The following is a 21,375-nucleotide window of genomic DNA, read 5'->3' as shown; positions in this document are numbered from 1 at the left end:
TTCATGTATGTGTGTCACTGTGCATGCAAAGCTCTTAACTATGCCTGGAACCCATTGGCTACCATTATACCATATCACACATAAAAGGCTCTACACAACTAGAACTAAGATTCTCTGACACACAGTGAATCTTAGCATCTCATTGGTTATTCATATGTTATTGCATGCTTTCTGCTAAATCAGAACAATAGTCAACCCAAATGACTTGAAGTGCTCCTAAAAATGAGAATCAGCCAAACTGATATAAGATTTTCCCACAATAGCAATTAACTAGTTCTTTCTCAGCACATCTCTACATCATTTATTCATGCCATTGTGATGTACCAGTGTACATAGAATCTAAGCTGACCTTATAACTTTGAATAGCCTTACCGTTTTTATATTTTCCTAGAATATGCTGAATCTGCATCTTGCAAATAAAATCCAAATGCTAACTAAAAAATAAATAAAAATCTTACAGTTTTTGCAAAGTTTGTAGAAAATAAATATGTAAATGCAGTCTGTATCTGGCATTTCATCATTTACTTTGAGAAATATTGTGTACAGTGCATTAAAGCAATACCAGCCCAGTTACTCTAAAAGTAGATTCTCAAGTCCCTTTTTGCCTGTGATGAATACAACCATCATACCAGCTTTAACAGAAATGCCTTTTCTTCAAGTGCAGACAGTACCAATTGCAAAAGAATCACACATGTTATTGGCCACATACATGATAATCAAGTGACATAAGAGTGTGTGAAGAGCTATCCACACTGCAGTAATCAATGATGGGAGATTCCTTGTTGTGTTGATAAAATCAAAGCAAATGCATCGATACAAATCCATATCTATGCCATATTGTGTATACTTTCTGATTTAGTTCTTGATCCACATACCATATAAGTTGCTCTGACTGAAGCCCAATGATCAGCTTAGCTTACTGGTTTGTGCATCAAACTGCACTTTACTTCACAGCTTTATTTATTTACACTGGGCCAATTTGTCAATGAATATTTACCACATATGAATGAACAACATTCAGTAAGAATGACATATAAATGGAATGTAACAGCTGCCAAATATAATTGTTGAAAATCAATGGATCCATTAACTGCATTATGGCATATCTTACTGGATATTGCCCATTTTGCTATTGTTATTGCCATACAACCCATTTCTTGCGCTATGGAGTATATCATCTGAAGTTGTAGTTCTTGCAGTATGTCTTCTGTCCTGCTGTCAACACAGTCTGTGTTTAAGTGATGAAAAATAAATATTTCCTGGTTTGTGAAATATATTTTATCTGTTCTGTAAGTCATAAGATATATTTCCAGTGCTCAGGAATATATATTTTGTTGTGCTTTAACCTGCAGAAGCCAAGGGTGGATGGGGCTTTCCTGCCCCAGAGAAATTATAAATGCTCAGTATGCCTTTAGTACACAATGAAAAATATAACTGAATATGAACTGGGTGGGAAAATGTGGGACTTTGGCTAAATATCAAATATCCATGTACAAATTTGTTCATTTCCCATCAAATCTTTAAACCTTTTTTTTGGAGGGGGGGTTGTAGATATATGGGGAAATGGTGTAGCTCAGAAGTCGATCATCTGTTTAGAAGATCCCAAATTCAATCCCAGGGTTCTCCAGATAGGACTAAGAGAAACCCCTGCCCAAAACCCTAGAACATGCTGCTGGTCAGTGTAGAATTAACAAAAATTGCTCAACTATTATATAAAAATTCAACATGAGTATAATTTTAGTACTAGCTGATATGATAAAACATTGTATACATTCATAGCTTTGAGATAATTTTTAATTATAGGAGGCAAAGGGCCCACTGGATGATTATTTGCATTAATATCCCACCTTGGAGCTCAGGGTAGCATGCATACTTCTTCCATCCCTGCATGTTATCCTCCCAGCCAGGTTTGGCTGAGAGATAGCGACTGACCCAAGATCACCTTGAGAGTTTCATGGCTCAAGGGGGATTTGAATCTGGGTCTCCCCAGTCCTAGACCTAACCACTACGCCAGACTGGCTTTCGTAGGGGCCCATTGGAATACTGGGGCAGAGAGTGTAGCAGCTGCAGATGTTCCCATTACTTCCAAGGCCTTAATGAAAGAGGCAAAGTTTCCAGGTGAGCACCTGACAAGCAGGTTCAGGCCAGCAAGTCCATACGGTCTCTCTGTGCATAGCCTTCCCACAGTCCATCAGCACGGCAAATAGGATGAATCCTAGGTAGTATAGAGTTGGCATCATTTGCAGAGAAGAACGTGCCCAGTTGCCACAATAAAGCAACATTGTTCTGTGCTTTCTGTGGAATGGATTCTCACCAACAGAAGCTGCCATTCTGTTCCTCATGGAACAGGTAGTGACTGAAATACAAATTTGGCTTCAAAATTGTTCAGTTAAAGCACGTTTTGCGTTTTGCTTTGTCTTTTCCAATATACTAACTAGCTTTTGTTTCAGCTTGTAAATGGCCTCTACGCTCTTCCTCACTAGAGTTTTCTAAGTTCACTGTATTTAATACTAATGGCATTATCTTTAAAATGTTCTTCGTAGGGTGGTGGACTTGGAGCTCCTGGCCCACCTGGTCTCCCTGGTCCTGTTGGTCAGCCCGGTCCACCTGTAAGTACAATTAATGTTTCTATTATATAATGTATTTTCTCACTGATTAATGGCACCACATTTCATGAATAAGGGCCAAACCAGCGATTACCCAGAAGATGTGCAGTTTAAATTCACATTCATAGCCCAATAGAGAGACAAAGGGGAAATTATACTCTCGTTCATCTTGCTGAAGTTGCATTGCACCAATCATATTCGGAGGATGTCCATGGCAACATGCATGAACTAATGTCCCATGGGAGCTAGGCCCTGGAATGTATATTAGCCAATTACTGGATTGGGGTCCTTTGGGGAAGGACTGTAGTTCAGTGGTAGAGTATCTGCCTTGCACATAGAAGGAATCCCTGGCATCTCCAGATAGAGCTGGGGCTGTCTCCTAATCTGAGCCATTGCTAGTCTGTGTAGACAATATTAAACTAGATGGATCTATGGCCTGATTCAGTATAAGCCAGATCCCCATGTTCCCCTGGATCACCCTCCCAAAGTTCATGCATATTACAGAAGGAAGAGTCATTCAGAAAAGAAGCATAGAGTTAGGTACCCCTCCTTTTGTCCTGGATATAACCGCTGCTCTCCCTTCTTACTTTTTGTAGTCTGCCAGTACTTATATACAGTATATGGGAAAGGAAACACCAAGTGTAGTCCAGCATATGTGATAAGCTTATGTGATAACTATTTTTCTTAACCACTGCTGTGGCTTACAAAGAATCAGTGGGCATCTGAATCATGACCTATTTATTTCCCATATTCCTATGGGGACTCCTGTGCACATGTAAACCTGTTTTCAGGCATACACATTCTTTGGGTTATTTAATTTTATTTATTTATTTTCTTATATTTTTATCCTACCTTTCTTCCACTGTGCAATCCAAGGCAGTTGTCACCCCTCCAAACACTGACCAGACTCAGACCTGCTTAGCTTCAGCTACATCTGTGCCTTCAGGCTATACCCTATGACTATGCCACACATGATATTATACTCCAGGGCAGCCTTTACCAATCTTTGGGTCTCCAGAGGGCTGGACTACAACTCTCGTCAGCCCAAGTCAGTGTGACCAATGGTCTGGAATTATGGGAACTGTGGTCCAGCAACATCTGGGGACCCAAAGGCTGAGAAAGGCTGCTCTAGGGAGAATGTACAGGGGAAGGAAACAAGGTGGATTGTAGCCCTGCTATCATCTCACTGATGTTATTGCAATTCACCAAATTGAATCACTGTGGTGAATTACTGAAACTATTTGCCATTTAAGCTATTTAAATTTGTCTTACATTTTTTAAAAAATGATATCTTGCATCAAGTTAACACAGAAAGTGCAGCTGTACAGTTGTTAGCAAATAGCAAGGCCATACTGGGAGCAAGGAGGGAAAAATTGATACAGACACTGTGCTGTTTTTTTTTTTAAAAAAAGTCTGAAATTTAAATCTCTGAACATTTCTGAACAGAATGTCAAAACAAAAAGTCAGCAAGTTGTACCAAATTCTTTCCAAAAGTAATGCTAAACCATAGTTTAGTGCTATGTAAACAAGCTTTGAGCTGGAACACTCTCCTCTTCTCTCTTCTCCTCAAGCACCAGAGGGGCACCAGAGGGAGAGACTGGAAACATCTACTTCTACAAAGGAGTTCCCCATTTCACCCAATCTCCAGGAATTTTGTTAACTTAAACAAGCCAGTATCAAACCTGGCTTGTCAAACCACTGTTTTTTAAACTAACCAGAATTCTCCAAGTTCAGACATAACAGAACAAGGGACATGACACAAACAAGCATAATGGATTCTTCTACTCCTCTGTTGCATGCCGGAAGAGAAGAGCAGAAAGGGTACATGCGAGCCCAAGGCTCACTGAGGCTCCTTCCTATAGCATTACACTATGGTTTAGCACTATGTCCAAGCTGAGCCATTATTCTGTAAAATATAATTTTGATTTTTTTAAAATTCAAATATCACTAACTGTTGCATGTTTAATTTCCACAATGGAATCTGTTTAATGATGAAGAAGGAATTCATTATCTGGTTCCCTCTTGATCTCTCAGAAACTGATTGTTCACAAATTAAGAATGTTTGTAATAAATTGTGATTAAGATATTCAATGATCTAACAAAGAAAGCAACCCATGATCTCTAAAGTATGCAATTTGTCTTGCCTAATAGGGATCCCATGGATACCAAGGCTCTCCTGGTGAACCTGGGCAAGCTGGCAGTCCAGTAAGTATCTGTGCATGGTTGCATAATGGGCCTCACAACTCTCTTTTGGCAAATTATCATTCTGTACAAAATTGTGGATTAAATTCTTCCAGAATTCATTAAGAGCAGTGAATGTTATTAGACAGTTTGCTACAATATTCGGAATAAAACTAGTAATGTTAATTTTCTTAGGACTGTGGAAATAGATTTTAGCCAAGCTGGAAAAGCAGATTCCTATTGGATTATTTAGGGTAAAGCACTGGGGAGAAATACAAATGCAGGCCTACCCCCTTATCCTATGCTCTACCAGGCTCTGATGGCAAAGTGAAAGCTAGAGTGAGGCATTCTTCTATCCAATTTTGGAGGCTTTGAACATTTTTCTTTTTCTAAAAAAATGCTTCTCCTATTGGGAACAATAGGGAAAAAAGATGAGAGAGAGATTTAGTCACAACCATGACTAAATTTCTAACCAGTTTGTGAATATATCAGGTAAATGTGACTGCTTCATATCCTTCAGACCCAAGTCTCTTCCAGTCACACCCCTAGAATGCCCTCAAGATTTCCCTTTTTGGGAGGGGGGCTTACTGACATTGGAGTCAGTGGCATTACAGAAGGTGAATCTGATGTCAGAGATGTGTCTCAGATGGTGGAGTGGTAGGTCCATTTTTTCCTATGCCTCCTTAAATGTCTTTCCAGGGATCATGAGATTGCACCATCACTCTGCTAAGGTAAAAATAGCAAATGTATGTTTTGATTTTAAAAAGCTCCAGCTGTGCCATAGGTCTTGCCCACATGCACATTTAATGATTTGGGACCATGATTTTAAAGGTAATATCAGACTGATGGTAAAAATATAATACAATAATTGTTCACTTTAAAATATATGACAGCATAAAAGAACAAATCATCATCTGAGTTAATATTTTGTAGTTTAATTGAATGGAGTTATGCCCTTACAACATTAACTGAGGATGATGTTCATGCCTAATTTAATTCACAAAAGTGAAATTCACTCTAGTCAAAGCCTGAGAATGACTACAGTCTCCAACACAGAATTCCACAGAGATGCCATTATCCAAGGTTGTAACCTGTCACTGTGAAGTAGAGAAGCCTGTCTGGATTCAAACATTCTCCTCTTTGAACGAAATACAAACTTTATATTCTCTGTTGATTCTAAAGCTCTTTAGATTTCCATTGAATTTCATTTCACCACAGAAAGAGAGAGTCTTGACCTCTTTTTCTTTAATTTATTTATTAAACTTGTATACCGCCCCATAGCCGAAGCTCTCTGGGCGGTTTACAATAACTAAAAACAAATACAATTTAAAATACATCTTTTAAAAAACAATTTAAAACACAATTAAAAAATTTAAAACAATATAGAACACACGCTAAAATGCCTGGGAGAAGAGGAAAGTCTTGACCTGGCACCCAAAAGATAACATTGTTGGTGCCAGGCGCACCTCATCAGTTGGATCATTACATAATTTGGGGGCCACCTCTGAGAAGACCCTCTCCCTTGTTGCCATTCTCCAAGCTTCCCTCGGAGTGCCAGGCGCACCTCATCAGTTGGATCATTACATAATTTGGGGGCCACCTCTGAGAAGACCCTCTCCCTTGTTGCCATTCTCCAAGCTTCCCTCGGAGTAGGCACCCGGAGGAGGGCCTTTGATCTTGAACGTAGTGTATGGGTGGGTTCGTATCAGGAGAGGCGTTCCATCAGGTATTGTGGTCCCAAGCCGTGTAAGGCCTTATAGGTCAAAACCAGCACCTTGAATCGAACTTGGAAACATAAAGGCAGCCAGTGCAAGCGGGCCAGAATCGGTTTTATATGTTCAGACCGTCTGGTCCCTGTTACCACTCTGGCCGCCGCATTTTTCACAAGCTGCAGTTTCCAAACCGTCTTCAAAGGCAGCCCCACGTAGAGTGCATTGCAGTAATCTAATTTAGAGGTTACCAGAGCATGGACAACTGAAGCCAGGTTATCCCTGTCCAGATAGGGACGTAGTTGGGCCACCAACCGAAGTTGGTAGAAGGCACTCTGTGCCACTGAGGCTACCTGAGTCTCAAGTGACAGAGATGATTCTAGGAGAACCCCCAAGCTATGAACCTGCTCCTTCAGGGGGAGTGCAACCCCATCCAGGACAGGTTGGACATCCACCATCTGGTCAGAAGAACCACCCACTAGCAGCATCTCAGTCTTGTCTGGATTGAGCCTCAGTTTATTAGCCCTCATCCAGTCCATTGTCACAGCCAGGCACTGGTTCAGCACATTGACAGCCTCACCTGAAGAAGATGAAAAGGAGAAATAGAGCTGCGTGTCATCAGCAAACTGATGGCAATGCACTCCAAAGCTCCGGATGACCACACCCAACGGTTTCATGTAGATTTTGAACAGCATGGGGGACAGAACTGACCCCTGCGGAACCCCATACTGGAGAGTCCAGGGTGCCGAGCAATGTTCCCCAAGCACCACTTTCTGGAGGCAACCTGCCAAGTAGGAGCGTAACCACTGCCATGCAGTACCTCCCACTCCCAACTCAGCCAGTCTCCCCAGAAGGATACCATGGTCGATGGTATCGAAAGCCACTGAGAGATCAAGGAGAATCAACAGAGTCACACTCCCCCTGTCTCTCTCCCGACAAAGGTCATCATACAGGGCGACCAAGGCTGTTTCTGTGCCAAAACCAGGCCTGAAACCCGACTGAAATGGATCCGGATAATCGGTCTCATCCAAGAGTGTCTGGAGGTGGCCTGCAACCACACGTTCAAGGACCTTGCCCAGGAATGGAACATTTGCTACCGGCCTATAGTTATTAAGATTTTCGGGTTCCAGGGAGGGTTTCTTCAAGAGTGGTCTCACTACCGCCTCTTTCAGGCAGCCAGGGACCACCCCCTCTCGCAGAGAAGCATTAATCACCTCCCTGGCCCAGCCAGCTGTTCCATCCCTGCTAGCTTTTATTAGCCAAGAAGGACAAGGATCCAGCACAGAAGTGGTTGCACGAACCTGTCCAAGCACCTTGTCAACATCCTCAAGCTGCACCAACTGAAACTCATCCAAGAAATCGGGACAAGGCTGTGCTCTGGATACCTCGCTTGATTCACCTGCTATAACACTGGAGTCTAAGTCCTGGCAGATGCTAAAGATTTTATCCTGGACGTGCCTAGCAAATTCATTACAGCAGGCCTCAGAAGGTTCTACCATGTCCCTGGTAATTCTACTAAATAAGTGAATTAACGTATTAATTAATCTTTTATTTGCTTTTTCTTTTCAGGGCTCCCCTGGTCCACCTGGAATGATTGGCCCACCTGGCCCATCTGGAAAAGATGTAAGTTAAGTTCATAGTTAGCAATATGCAAATAATATTGCCTAAGGTTATCTATGAAGAGCTGTTCCCCTCTATGATCTACCAGCATACTGACTTGGATCCAATGATGTATTGTACAAGAAAAAAGCACTTCTATTCATGCAAGGTGTCTCCTATTTCTGCCAATTCCCCCTCCCACTCCAGTGCCTTATACTACATCCCATCCAAAGTGTTCCCAGCATATAAAAGTATCTTTTCAGGTGAGCAGAAGGCTGCAATGAGGAAAAGAGGGCAAGGAAGGCCCATTGTGCAAGTGGCATTCTGCTCACACTTCATTGTGAGCCCTCAGATCTTCAAAACCTCAGATCCATTGCTTGAGGTGCCACATATCTTGATCCACTCACAGGATCTCTGGATCCAATCCAAAGTCCTTTCTTTCTTTCTTTCTTTCTTTCTTTCTTTCTTTCTTTCTTTCTTTCTTTCTTTCTTTCTTTCTTTCTTTCTTTCTTTCTTTCTTTCTTTCTTTCTTCCTTCCTTCCTTCCTTCCTTCCTTCCTTCCTTCCTTCCTTCCTTCCTTTCTTTCTTTCAAATGGGCATTTCAGTTGGGTCACAATCCTGCAGATGCTACACTTGTCCAATCCTGCAGATGCTACACTTGTCCAGTTAACTTCAATGGAACTCCTCTACATGTAACTGAGCACAAGGCCTCAGCTGTATGTTTTTGTCTGTTTTCACTGTTAATGAATAACTGCCACAAAATACCTAGAAGGCACCTAGTTCTACCCAATGTATAACATTGCTAGGCAGTGACCTGGAGAACATGGAAAGGAGCAGAGCATGAAAAGCTGCCCCTGCTTCTTCCTTTGCAGCTGCAGGGCTGTTAAAGAGAGATGAGGATTTTCTGGGTTCCATCTTGGCAACAAAGATAGCATAAATACTTATGGTGATGTATGCAAGGTGTTTGGGTCTGCTAGCCTATAATACCGACACTTCAATGAGTGGTCATGAGACATTCAATTATGTGTTTGCATAGACTATCCAAAAGGCATATGTGCCTGCTTCACAAGCACCCACAGAAGAGTATCATATGATGGCAGATGCTACAACCCATTGCCTTTGCTGTCATTAATTTATTCAGACACTAGAGCAAGACAATATAAATGTTTATTTATTTATTTTCTCTCTCTTCAGGGAGAATCTGGAAGACCTGGCAGACCTGGTGAACGTGGATTACCTGGCGCTCCTGTAAGGGGAAAAAAATCTTCTTGGTTTTGAGTATGGATGAATCTAGAAACATGGTCCAGTCTGGGTGTATCTGAGAAAAGTCTTGAAGTACCAATTATCATTAGGACTATTCAGATGTGTGCTGCCATCTTTGTGAAACATGACTTGTTCCACTACTGTTATATGCAGCAGCCATAGCCATCACTGTCCACCTGGACAGTAAGCATATGAAAGAGCTCTACTCATGTACTGAGCCAAGCATGTAGAGCTCCTCAGCGTGAAGGGGAATCCTGGCCCAATCAAGGTCTTCCCTCCTAAGGAGAACCTCTACAAATGAACATTACTAGGTGCATAAAGCCCCTTCACATGCTGGCCGAACATGCAGGTGACAATGAAATGAAATGGACTGCCTTCAAGTCGATTCCAACTTATGGCGACCCTATGAATAAGGTTTTCATGGTAAGCGGTATTCAGAGGGGGTTTACTATTGCCTCCAGGCTGAGAGATAGTGACTGGCTCAAGGTCACCCAGTGAGCTTCATGGCTGTGTGGGGATTCGAACCCTGGTCTCCCAGGTTGTAGTCCGACACCAGAGTGTGTATTATTCTGTATGAAAGCAGTGACAAGGCTAGCCCACATACCCCTGAAATCCCCCTCATGCATTGTTTCATTGCATTGCAGGGTTGCCTGAACCCCTTTTTGGAAGCCATGCCTTTCAGAATTGTTCCAATGGAAAACAAAACTCCCCAATTCATAGATTTATTTCCACAGAAGCATAATTCAGAGCTATTGCTATGAGCAAGGTTTCCTTTCTCCTTTCTCTATTAAATGAATGATTTACTGATTATGCCTTTATCCCATTTTTCCTCTGAAGAGCCCAAAGTGACGTCTTTCCTAGGCAGCTCACAGGGTCAAAACAACTTAGCTTCAGCCACAGAACTCCATCATGCGGCTTCAGACAATAACTAGCCACAAATGATCACCTGTTTGGGAGAAGCAAAACAAGATGCCTTGATTCAATTCCTTATTCAAACAGACCATTCCTTGTTGTCCCACTGCTATTCTGCATCCTAATGGCCCCCTGGCTACCACTTCTTTTTAGGTCTATTTTTCTTCTTCTCAGATTCATTTGTCCTCCCTGCCATTTAATCTGGTTGGCTGTGGAAAGCCATGCAAGTTTGCCAGTTTGGTACAGTTGTGATGAAGTGTGTACATGTTTAATTTCTGTACACCTCTCTGTCACTATAAGGCAACGGGCGATATATAAATATTGATATTAAATAAATAAATAAAGCCATGTCACAATACCTCAAACATATGGGCCAACACAATCAATCAGTTGTGAGGGCAAATGAAGCAGATGTTAAATAAGAAAGGGCACAAAACACGATGCAAACAATGTGAGTATTCTGTGAGGTGACTTGTGCTTCAAATATCAAAATTCAGTGAAGCCCAATTTTTTACCAGGTAATGAAGATATCTTAGCTGCTAAACAATTCATGAAGAGATCCATCACTATCTGAATTTTAATTCTTGAAAACAGCCATAACTTTCTAAAGGACTAGATATGTGTTCTGCATGAAAACTATTAATTTCGGTCTAATGGCAAATTCCATCTTTTGAAATGTGGGAACTCCAAATAACAATGTGTTCAGACAGAATCTTTTCAAAGGGTGGGTGATATTGAATTGTTGAATTGTTCATTATTTTGCTTTTACCTAGTTAGTTTATTTCATTGCTCCTTTCATAGGGGCACATATAGATTTGTCCATGTTCCTTGTTTCTCTGCATACATTACACTATCTGGATATATACGATGTTCAGTGGGCTGCGGTTTTTTTAAAAAAAGTCTTGAAAAACAAAACTTTTGCTGTTTAGCACAGAAATGAGAATACAATACAAACTCTTTCTGTTAATATTTATGTAACATTCTCCATTTAACATTCATCTTCTGGGTTTCTTCGTCTGCTACCTCTCATTTTTATTTAGGGCCACAAAGGTCCAGCTGGCATGTCTGGATTGCCCGGAATGAAAGGTCACAGAGTAAGTATTTTAAAAGAAACATTTTAATGGAAATTATTTTAACTTCAACCAATGCTTGGTTGAAGGTATATCAACAAGCAATCATTATCCAAGTACCTCAATAGAGCAGACTCTTACTCAAGCCAATGAGATGTTTGTTAACTCAAACGCTTTTCTGACTGAACTCATCACTGCAATCACTGAAGCCAAAACACTGTGGCCCCAATTCAACCAGTCACATTAGTTAGGAGAAGGTAGCTGCAATTAACCTTAGCTGGATTGGGCCCAGTTATGTTAGTAAGCATTCACAGGCAGAGACAGTGAAATGTGGAACTCTCCTAAAGAAAGTATGATTTTTCATTTGCATTGCTGTGTTTATGCTATAGTGTTCAGTATGGAGAATTCTTTTTTCCATATAGATTGATTTTTGAGAAATGCAAGCCCATTTCCTTGAGTTTTGCATTACATTTTCTCTGACATTAAGAACAAGCATATTCTTCTAGAGTTAAGCCTAATTTTTTCTGAGTAAAGGTCGAAGATAGTTTTTGCTCTCCATCCCCAAACAAAGAAGGTCATTTTGCAGAATTTCCACTGAAGATTCCCCACCTTTTATTTTATTTTATTTTGGCTGCTGTTTCCCTCCCACAATCCCCTAGAATGATGCTAGGTTCTGTGCATTATGGACAATCTGAAATTGTGGTCAGTCTGCCAACACAGTTGCAAAAACACTTTTTTAGGGGGGAAAAGAGAGAACCTGTGCTCTTGTCACCGCTGCTAATGGTGAGCCCCATCCCCAAGAAACTGTTGGAGAACTTTACCTCCCCCTGTAGAATAGATAATAAATAAATAGAAATTCAGTGAAATGGTATCTTCATTCTCCCTGCATGCAAATGGAGTGGAGAATTATCATTGGTGCACAGTTCTGCTCAGATGTAGGCAAAACGGGACACAGCATACTCAACTGTCCAGGTTTTTCAAAAATTTGAAAAATGACATTTTCCATTGTGATGAACTCATATATTATTTCTTTTCTTTCACAAAGGGCTTTGATGGAAGAGATGGTGCTAAAGGTGATTCAGGAGCTCCTGGTCTGAAGGTAAAACATGTTTGTTCTATGTATTATAGAAAGATATTTCTACCAGATTAAGCACTGCTTCAAATGTATGCTAGAGTATCCATGAAGGAGCCATGGGGCCAGGCATGGCAACCTTCACTTAATCACTTCCATCCTTCTCAAACTGAGCTGGAAGGTCTGAAGATGGGATTTTTAAATGCATTTGGCTAAACATAAATTACCAAAGACAGGGAGGACTGTAAGCATGCTCTGCCAAATGCACGGTTAGGGTGGAGGGGGCAGGGCAGCACACACAGCCCCACATCGCCTCCGTTCACAGATTTAGAAATGCCTGAATAGAACATTAGGCAGCAGTTCTATACACACTTACCTGGAAGCAGGGATAGGGAAAAAATACAGTATGATTCATATTCTGTCATTCGTACTTCCCAAAAGAATACCTGAACCAAAATTCAACTGTCCTTGGAAATTTGTTCTACTCTGAGTTTTGAAGTACAGTCCTCCGACAACAACAAAAAAGGTGTGCAAAAAGTCTATATTATAGGAAAGTGTCATGAAATGCATATATTAGTGGAAAAACACACAGAATTGCATTATATCAAGGAACGTTTGGTTGCAAAAATGTGTGTATTAGGCAAAATTACATTCAAAATGGTGCATAATCAAGAGAAATTATTAAGAGAAATGTGCCAATCAATTTGAAAAGAAAATCTCAAAGTGATACAAAAATGTGGTGAACTGAATTTAAGATTGGAAAAATGAGAAACTGAGAAAAAAAGTGAAACTGACAGATTTGACCATCCCTACCTAGCAGCAAGTACCACTGAACTCAATGGAGCGTACAACTGAGTATATGTATAGGATTGTACTGTAGTAAGAAATACACAGCCTTATTTATTTCATTATTTTTCCACCTAAATGTATTATTTTTTGAACATCTCCACACACCTGTAATTGATTTAAGTAGAATGGGATATTTACTATCTCAATCTAGATTCTCATTCCAGAGATCCCTGTGTATAACAAAGGCTTATATGATACATTATATATATTATATATTATATATCATACAGAAACTAACAGTTTACATTATACAGAGCCTGAAGACTCCAGGGCAAATGTGCTTCATATATGATACATTTTTCCCCATGAAGATCTGCTTAAAGTCTGCTAAGATTGAGCTGGTGAAGTTTCTTCTTCTTCTACACTTACAAACACATGACATTACCAAGGTTGCAAATCTCAAGTTGACCTGTAGAAGGAAATACAGGATTGATGGCAAGATATGTAAATGAAGGAGAATGTCATTGCCCACTTTGAGTTGGCAGTTTTTGGAGCCTGTATTTTTAATCAATATTCAAAATATATTCTCCAATATTCCAGAGCCACGTAACAGTTGATTACAGGATCTGCTTCTGTTACTGTGTGAAGCAAGTGAAAGGGAGCTAAAACATGCAATAATTATCCTTAAACTGGATGTCTGGATGCTTCCCATATACATTAAAAGTTTCCTGCTAGGGATGGATAGACCCATTACAGTCTGGTCCATCCCAGATCTGCATGGGGACGGAACAAAGTGCAAATTTGAAAGGGTAACTGTGTGGAAACACAAATGTAAAACAAGTAAAAGTACCTATGAGTCCAGAACTGAATCTGCCCTTTTAAAAATCCTTTTACAAAGCTCCAGAGGTCTTTCAGCAACTCACAGCCTGCAGCAGCTAGTGGGGGGGATGACGACTTTATACTGCACCTTCGAATAAAATAAAGCAAGCCCCCCTGGGAGCAACGGGACTCGATGGTTTTCTCTCGCTTTCAGGGGCAATTGCAGAGAAAAAAACTGACTGCCCCCAGTTTTTTCCCCATACAATTCCCTCAGAGTGCCTGAAAGTCTTCAAGTCCCATCTCTCACAAGGGGACCCCTCTGTTCTGGTCAATGTGCATGGTGGCAAGAAGCCCCCTGTGCTAGCTGCTCTAGGCTATGACTGGCTGGAAGGCTGCTGGAGCTTTCTAAAAGGAAACCATTTTTTAAAAAAAAAAATAGGTAGAGGTAGCACTGGAGTTCTCAGACCCCCTCAGCATGAGATCTGCAGATTCTAAGGGTACAAGTAGACTCATGATCCAAACTGGGTTGAGCCACCCTGATAGAATCAAGTGAGTCTGGTTTAGAATCCAAGTTCTGCAGATTTTTCCTCCTTTCCTCCTTTCTGCACACACAAAACCAGCATATCAAGGAGAAGGCTCACCACTACTACTTTAAAACTATAAATCCTTTGTAGTTCTAATAAGCAATTTGCTTAAGCTCCAGCTGTGAAATTTTGTGGCATATATAAGAAAAAGGGAGTGGGGATTGCAAAGCATAGAGCACTTTCAGGGAGGAAGCCTACCTACTTGGAGGAGAAGGGATGGGGGCAGAGATCTGGGGCAAGCAGGGCAGGAAGTGGTGGGGTTGGTAGTTTATTCTCTTTTGTTTTGTTGTTTGTTTTTTGCTCTTCCAATGGGAGGGAATTAACTTGCACCACTTCTAAGGAGCTTTTTGGAGGAGTGCCAGGGGAACAAGTAGCCATAGTGTCCTGCAGATCCACGACCTTGTGAGCCGCCTTGAGGGCCTTTTGGCCAAACGGCAGCATAGAAATAGAATTAATAAATACAATGCACAATTATCTCTTTACACACGCGCCCTGACTTCTTTGACAATGCTGATCATTTTGTTGTGGGAATGAAGGGGGAAAGAAGGTGCCTGTACTCAATTTCCCGGCAGACACTACCCAAGCAAGAATCACTCACTTCATATACAGCCCTAAATGGTGCAAGCAGGCATACGCTATGCATCACTTTTTTTTTCTCAATATGCGGTTTGATCCAAAAAGGATCCATGCACTTCTTGTCCCTGCTGGATCAGAATAACAATGTTTAATGATATGAAAAGATGGCTTTTAAGATGCACCATCCCAAATGTGAAAAATAATACATGCTGTATATTAATCAGGTGTTCTTTTTATTAAATAGGGTGAAAACGGTCTTCCAGGAGAAAATGGATCCCCCGGACCAATGGTAATTACTTTATTTCAAAATAATTGAGTAGGAAGTTTCAAGATAAAAAAAACATAATAGAGCATTCATATAATGAATGACAATTAAGCTCTGATTCTGTTAAATGACCCTTTTTCATATTTAATAAATTTATGAATGGAAACAAGTCTGTTGTGACATTTCTCAGATAATAAAGAACTGGTTCTTGCATTGCCACCTAGCTAGGAAGGCATACACTCCCCCAGAACTGTGAATATAGGGGTTCCAAGAATAGAAATGTGCCTGAATAATGGATAGCTAGCCAGGTTGCCCAGGCAGTGATGTCAGCCCTGGCCAAATGAGACATATGGGGCAATCATGTGTATCTGAAACATATGTTTGCCCAATTCTGGTGTCACAGCCAGACTGAGCAAACATTCTGTGCTCTGCAGAACATTTTCCTGCATTTTTCAGTCCTTGTGCATCAATTAATGAGAACAGAAACTGCATTTAAAAATTATCAAAGGGAAGAGAGCATTTCAGAGAAATTATCTTGCAAAGAATGCAAAGTTTTTGTTGAGCTTAGCTTACTTTCAAGGTGGCCAAAGGGTGTTTGGGAGTGTTCTTTCTTTTACTCTACAAATCTTCTCTCTAATGGTCTGCACTCTGTAGCCTTCCTGGGTACCTGCACTTCCTGAAACCTCTATGACACTCTTGGCTGGACTTACCTGTAAGTGCAGAAGGCAGGGATGCTGCCTATTGTGTGCCTGACCCAGAGATGTGAAGGCCTGAGGGGAAAAAATCAGAAAAAAATCCAATAATTTTTGGGGGGGAGGAACCCCTGTAAATAAAACTAGGAACATTAAATATAAAATAATCACAATTATATGAACAATTAAAAACCTGGCAGATTAAAATAGATTTTCCTGGTACAATACAATAGCAAAGTAAGTGTCAGGTGAGCCTATCTGGGAAGAGGATTGCATAAATGGGGTGCCACAACAGAGAAAACCATCTCCCCACCTGCCTTACTTCAAAGGTTGGGGATATCCATTTGAGGGCCTCCAACGGTGATGGTATCAGTTCATGGACAGGCTCATGTGGAGGCAGGGCATTTCTTTAGGTTTCCATGACCCAAGCTGCGTAGGAATTCAAAGGTAAGCACCTGCTCTTTGAAATGGACTGTTAACTAGTGAAGATGTTTAAGAACCAGTAAAATATGTTCCAATCTGCTAGTCTTCTTGACTTTGTATGTCTTTCCCTTAGTGAAGAGATTCCATGCTGGTATCCATATCTGTTGTCTGGTACCCATATCTTTTCATGTCTGAAAGTGCTTCCTACTACACATTCAATTATTCCTTAGCAGTGAATATATAGAGGTGGTAGATCTAGAAAACAATGGCAAGATGGAAGTGTGGGAGTGGTGTTCTCCTAAATTCAATCCATAGGCACTGCTGCCTCTATTCCATTCCAGCTGCTATGTGCAGCCCAATACATAAAGCAAAACAGTCTTGGCTACTGACCCAAAATCTTAGGATTCATTGGCGATATTTCTTTAATATAGATTTCAGAGCTATCCATTCATTGATGAATAATTCTGTTTGATTGGCATTCCTTCCCTGAATGTAATATATGTTCATTAGGGTCCAAGAGGTCAACCTGGGGAAAGAGGAAGAGCAGGACTTCCAGGAGCTGCTGTAAGTAACTGGACCAAAGCTATATATTGAATGATATTTTTAGCCCCTCAGGCAGGGCATCTTCAGAATCTTGGAAGGTAACACGCAATCCAAGGGTGCTTTCACACTGCACTTTATTCCGTTATTCTGACCATTTATTTCCTGTTAATTTGCGCATTAAATCTGAGCTTTCACATGACATAAGAGGTAGCTCCGGAATTCTGGTGGAATGTAGTGGAAGTTTAGCGCTAATTTCCGCAATAAATGATACCAGAAAAATTCTGATAGCAGGCTGGGAACCTGGAAGATTGCGGGAGTTTTGCGCTAGCTGCCACTGCTCACGTAACAGCCATCCCAGCATGCAGTGCGTTCCCTCCCTTACCAACAGCCCTCCCAGCATGCAGCCTTCGCTCAGCCTGTGCTGCTGCTGCTGTGCTCAACCAGAGCCTCTGCTGCTGTGCTGCCGCACCTCTCAGCTGATCACAATCACGATTGTGCCTCTTTCAACCCCCCCACACACCGAAAGAACAGGCCTCAAACCAAAGGTAGATGAAGACCTGCTCACCCGGTGTCGCGTGAGGCCGAATGAAGGGGGGGGGAGAAAAACTCTGCTCTGTGTGTGAAAGACTGTTGCGCAAAATGCCGGGATAACAGGTACTGGAGCGTGAAAGGGATTTTTGAAATCCGGAATGAAGCGCTACCTTTTTAATCCGTTAAACTAGCGCTATTAGCCCCATGTGTGAAAGCAGCCCAAGAATGCTCTCAAGGTGCTTCTACTTTTCGTGGGTGCCCTGTACAAAGTGAGATTTGTGACATTCTTGGAGCCCCAGCAAGTTCCCAACCTTGCCATCTTCTGCTACCAGACCTGCCTATTTTCTAGTAATTTATGTAAACCTCTTAGAGTTTTTTATTGATGAAGCCATATACAAATCTTGTTAATCAAGTAAGCAGTAAATTGCCCATTATTGTAATGAGTGGCATGGGTGTGTTTGGAGAAAGTACCTGTGTATTCCAAAAGTACCACCTGTGCACAAGGGGGGAGTATTGGCAATCTCAAGAGTAACCCCAAGAATTTCAGAGGAAACCTCAAGGATCATAGAAGAATAAAAATATTTAGGGAGGAAAACTCTTTATGCTAGGTGGGAGAATGACCCAAACAGCTCAGTGAAGATAGAATGAATCTCTACATGTTATGTGCACAGAGATTTATTTGTTTTGTTATATTACTATTAAAATATAATCAATACACACATACCATAACATTCATAATAAGGGGGGGGGACTAGGAACATTCCTGTATAGGTTTGTATTCTCCATGATATCCTTCTTGGAGGCCTGGCCACTGACTGTCAAGAGTGGTGAATGAATTACATATCCTCAACTCCCGTTGCAACGTTGTCCCCAAGTTCTGTGTTTTATTTTTTTCCTGTATATCCCGTGTCTGGAGTAAGAATGCACTTATGCTCACCCTGTCCCACATGTACCACAGATTACAGCTTGTTTACTTGATGTTCTTGCCAGCCATTATCTAAAAGGCATTTTTAAAACTGTATTTATTGTAGATTTTGCCCCCTCCCAAATCAATCAGTTCCAGATTCAACTAGAGCTCTGATATGCACATAAAATTCCCCACCTCCAAGGCTTCAACTGGGGAACAAATTCAGTGCTCATGAAAGGATAACAGCACTCCAGACATAGGGCTTTTTTCCTTGTTTGTTTGATGGTTTGATTGCTTGTTTGCTTGTTTAAAAAGGGCAAATATGTTAATATGGTTCATTGCCAGATTTTGTTTGTTTCTAATGTATGAAATTTCATTGACAGGGTGGTCGTGGTAACGATGGTGCTCCTGGAGGAGCTGGCCAACCTGTAAGTAGCATTACTTTACATAGCTATGAGCCATGTACCCAAATGCTGGCCTCTTTATAACTCTGCCTACATCTGGCTCTTACATTACTTTAAATGCAGATTAATTCCGGGCAAGTCAAAAAGCACAGATGCTTCATTCTTCTTGGCTTCCAAGAGGAAGGTAATGGCTGAAGTAAAACTCATGGTTCTCAAGCCACCTAAATTCCACTTCAGCTATTATGTTCGCTGTCGAGAATCAGAAGTGCCAAACAATCTGAATCATTAAAACAATGCACTAACCTACTGTTTTTCACATTGATATCTTCCGCTACTGCGTATTCATTCCACATCCTCATACTTAGGGGTTCATTCAACTAAATCCTACTCAGCGTAAATCAGCTGAAATGAATGAACTTGAGTTAATCATGTCTATTAACTTCAATGGGTCTACTCTTTGTAGAACTAGCATTGAATACCACCCGTAATCTTCTGTTTTATTCAACAATGTACTAAGAATGAACTTCCAAAGCCTGCCCCCAAAACAATCACGTTAACAAGATGACAGAAGGCCATCAGGGATGAGCAAGGTGAGCCTCTCTTGGTGAGCAATTCCACAGCCTAGGTGCAACCACAGAGAAGTCTCTCGATGGTTAGGGGTAATCAAATACAGCATGTGGTGTTGTGAGAGATCTTGGAATAGGCTCTTGGGCTCACGCTATAACCACTTCCCTCAGCCACCTTGTTTTGGAGCAGGCACAAGCTCCGTGCTTGATAGGTCACTTCCTGCAACCATCTTGTATTCAGTGGGTAATAGTTCGTGTTGGTAAGGACAAACCTCTGTGGCCACAAATTCAGAAAGGGAAACATTTTGCCCATGCATCGGCAAAATATTGTGCAAGCCTATTCTAAAACATAGTCTCTCGTTTGTTTGTCTTTGTTAGCAACTAGTTATTCACATGAGAATATGATGTGAGACAATCAATATTTTAATAATAATAATAACAATAATAATAATGATGACGTTTTGCTGTTGTCTTAAGGGTCCACCAGGCCCTCCTGGACCTTCAGGATTTCCAGGTTCTCCAGGTTTTAAGGTATCAGTCTATCTATCTATTCATTCTACATGTTCTTCTTTAAATATGTGTTTCATATATGCTTCTGTGATCCTGAAGACATTTCACTGAAGTAGATTAAGTTAGGATGGGAGTGCTAGAGTAGCTCTTGGGTATGGATTTTTCACTAACTACTGTAGGTATTTCATATCTAGCATATTTTTCAGAAAGGTATGCCCTCCCCGCAAATCATACACTATGATTTTAATTGCTACACTTGTAGCTTCAAATGGCCTAGCTCTAGATTTAAAATCCTCTTGATTGATGCAATCATAGGAAGGCACTCTGTGGATAATCTAAGAGAGGATTCTCAGTACCTCGTCATCTAATATCCCTTTGTGAGGGAAGTCAGTTAAAATAGTAAACACGAATGTAAGTTTATGGTGTTGATACATCCTTAGTTCCCTTTATCCATTTGGAAAATAATTCCATATAGCCTTTTTCTCACATTGTAAGTAGCAGTAGTGTGAGATCATGACACACACTGGGATGTATTTGCTGACAACACTTATGCTCAAGAAGGATATTCAGCAGCAGCAGATTCAAATGTCCCCCAGGATATGTGATTAATAAAGCAGTCAGTCCATTTAACTGATCACATGATCTCTGCTTTTCAGGGTGAAAATGGTCCAGTTGGTCCCCCAGGCTCCAGTGGGTCCCCTGGAGCAAGAGGAGAACCTGGTGCTCAAGGGCAGCCTGGTGGTGCTGGTCCTCCCGTAAGTGTAATACATACTTTACAAAACCATACATACTTGCAACCTACTAAAGTCTGTTTTATTAAATTGATGACATTTCAAAAGCACTAAAATCTTGCATATTCTGTTATCATAAATGTCATTATTGTTACTTATTATCTCTATAGGGTCCTGCAGGAAGAGATGGAAGTCCAGGCACAAGAGGTCTACCTGTAAGTAATACTGCTGTTGTGCCATATTTAACATGGCTTTGGCTTCAGTCCCGCTGCAGTTTGAGCCCTGCTCAATATCAGTTGGGATTTTTAAAATTTGAGCATATTTTCTTTACACACAGGGCGCTGCTGGCATGTCTGGTCCTCCCGGACTCAGCGGAGGCCGTGGTCCTCCTGGCCCTGCTGGTACCAATGGAATCCCAGGACAAAGAGGCCCAGGTGTAAGTCACTAGCTGGCTCTTTTTTGTCAAGTTCACATGAAAACTGGATTCAGGAAAACAACTGGAATACCATGAAAACCTATAGAGTACATATTGGCAGGAAGATATGATGTAGACATAATTGGGGGGGGATTATTAACATTTGAGTTTACCACTTTCCATGTTTCCTCCTGAAATCTGAAAGCCA

General features: G+C 41.1%; 1 protein-coding gene across 1 annotated transcript in view; it reads left to right on the top strand.

Annotated features, from left to right (window-relative positions):
* COL3A1 (collagen type III alpha 1 chain) overlaps positions 1-21,375 on the top strand; it is a 109,232-nt gene that overhangs the window by 50,003 nt on the left and 37,854 nt on the right. The window contains exons 6-18 of the mRNA XM_061608233.1: positions 2,544-2,609; positions 4,758-4,811; positions 8,066-8,119; positions 9,290-9,343; positions 11,311-11,364; positions 12,386-12,439; positions 15,425-15,469; positions 17,071-17,124; positions 18,925-18,969; positions 19,989-20,042; positions 20,678-20,776; positions 20,923-20,967; positions 21,090-21,188. Of these exons, the coding sequence (XP_061464217.1) occupies positions 2,544-2,609; positions 4,758-4,811; positions 8,066-8,119; positions 9,290-9,343; positions 11,311-11,364; positions 12,386-12,439; positions 15,425-15,469; positions 17,071-17,124; positions 18,925-18,969; positions 19,989-20,042; positions 20,678-20,776; positions 20,923-20,967; positions 21,090-21,188 (777 nt within the window). The remainder of the gene's footprint in view (positions 1-2,543; positions 2,610-4,757; positions 4,812-8,065; positions 8,120-9,289; positions 9,344-11,310; positions 11,365-12,385; positions 12,440-15,424; positions 15,470-17,070; positions 17,125-18,924; positions 18,970-19,988; positions 20,043-20,677; positions 20,777-20,922; positions 20,968-21,089; positions 21,189-21,375) is intronic.

Source organism: Rhineura floridana, chromosome 2 (genome assembly GCF_030035675.1).
Source record: "Rhineura floridana isolate rRhiFlo1 chromosome 2, rRhiFlo1.hap2, whole genome shotgun sequence".
Classification (NCBI taxonomy): Eukaryota; Metazoa; Chordata; class Lepidosauria; order Squamata; family Rhineuridae; genus Rhineura; species Rhineura floridana.
This window is presented reverse-complemented; position numbering and strand designations above follow the sequence as displayed.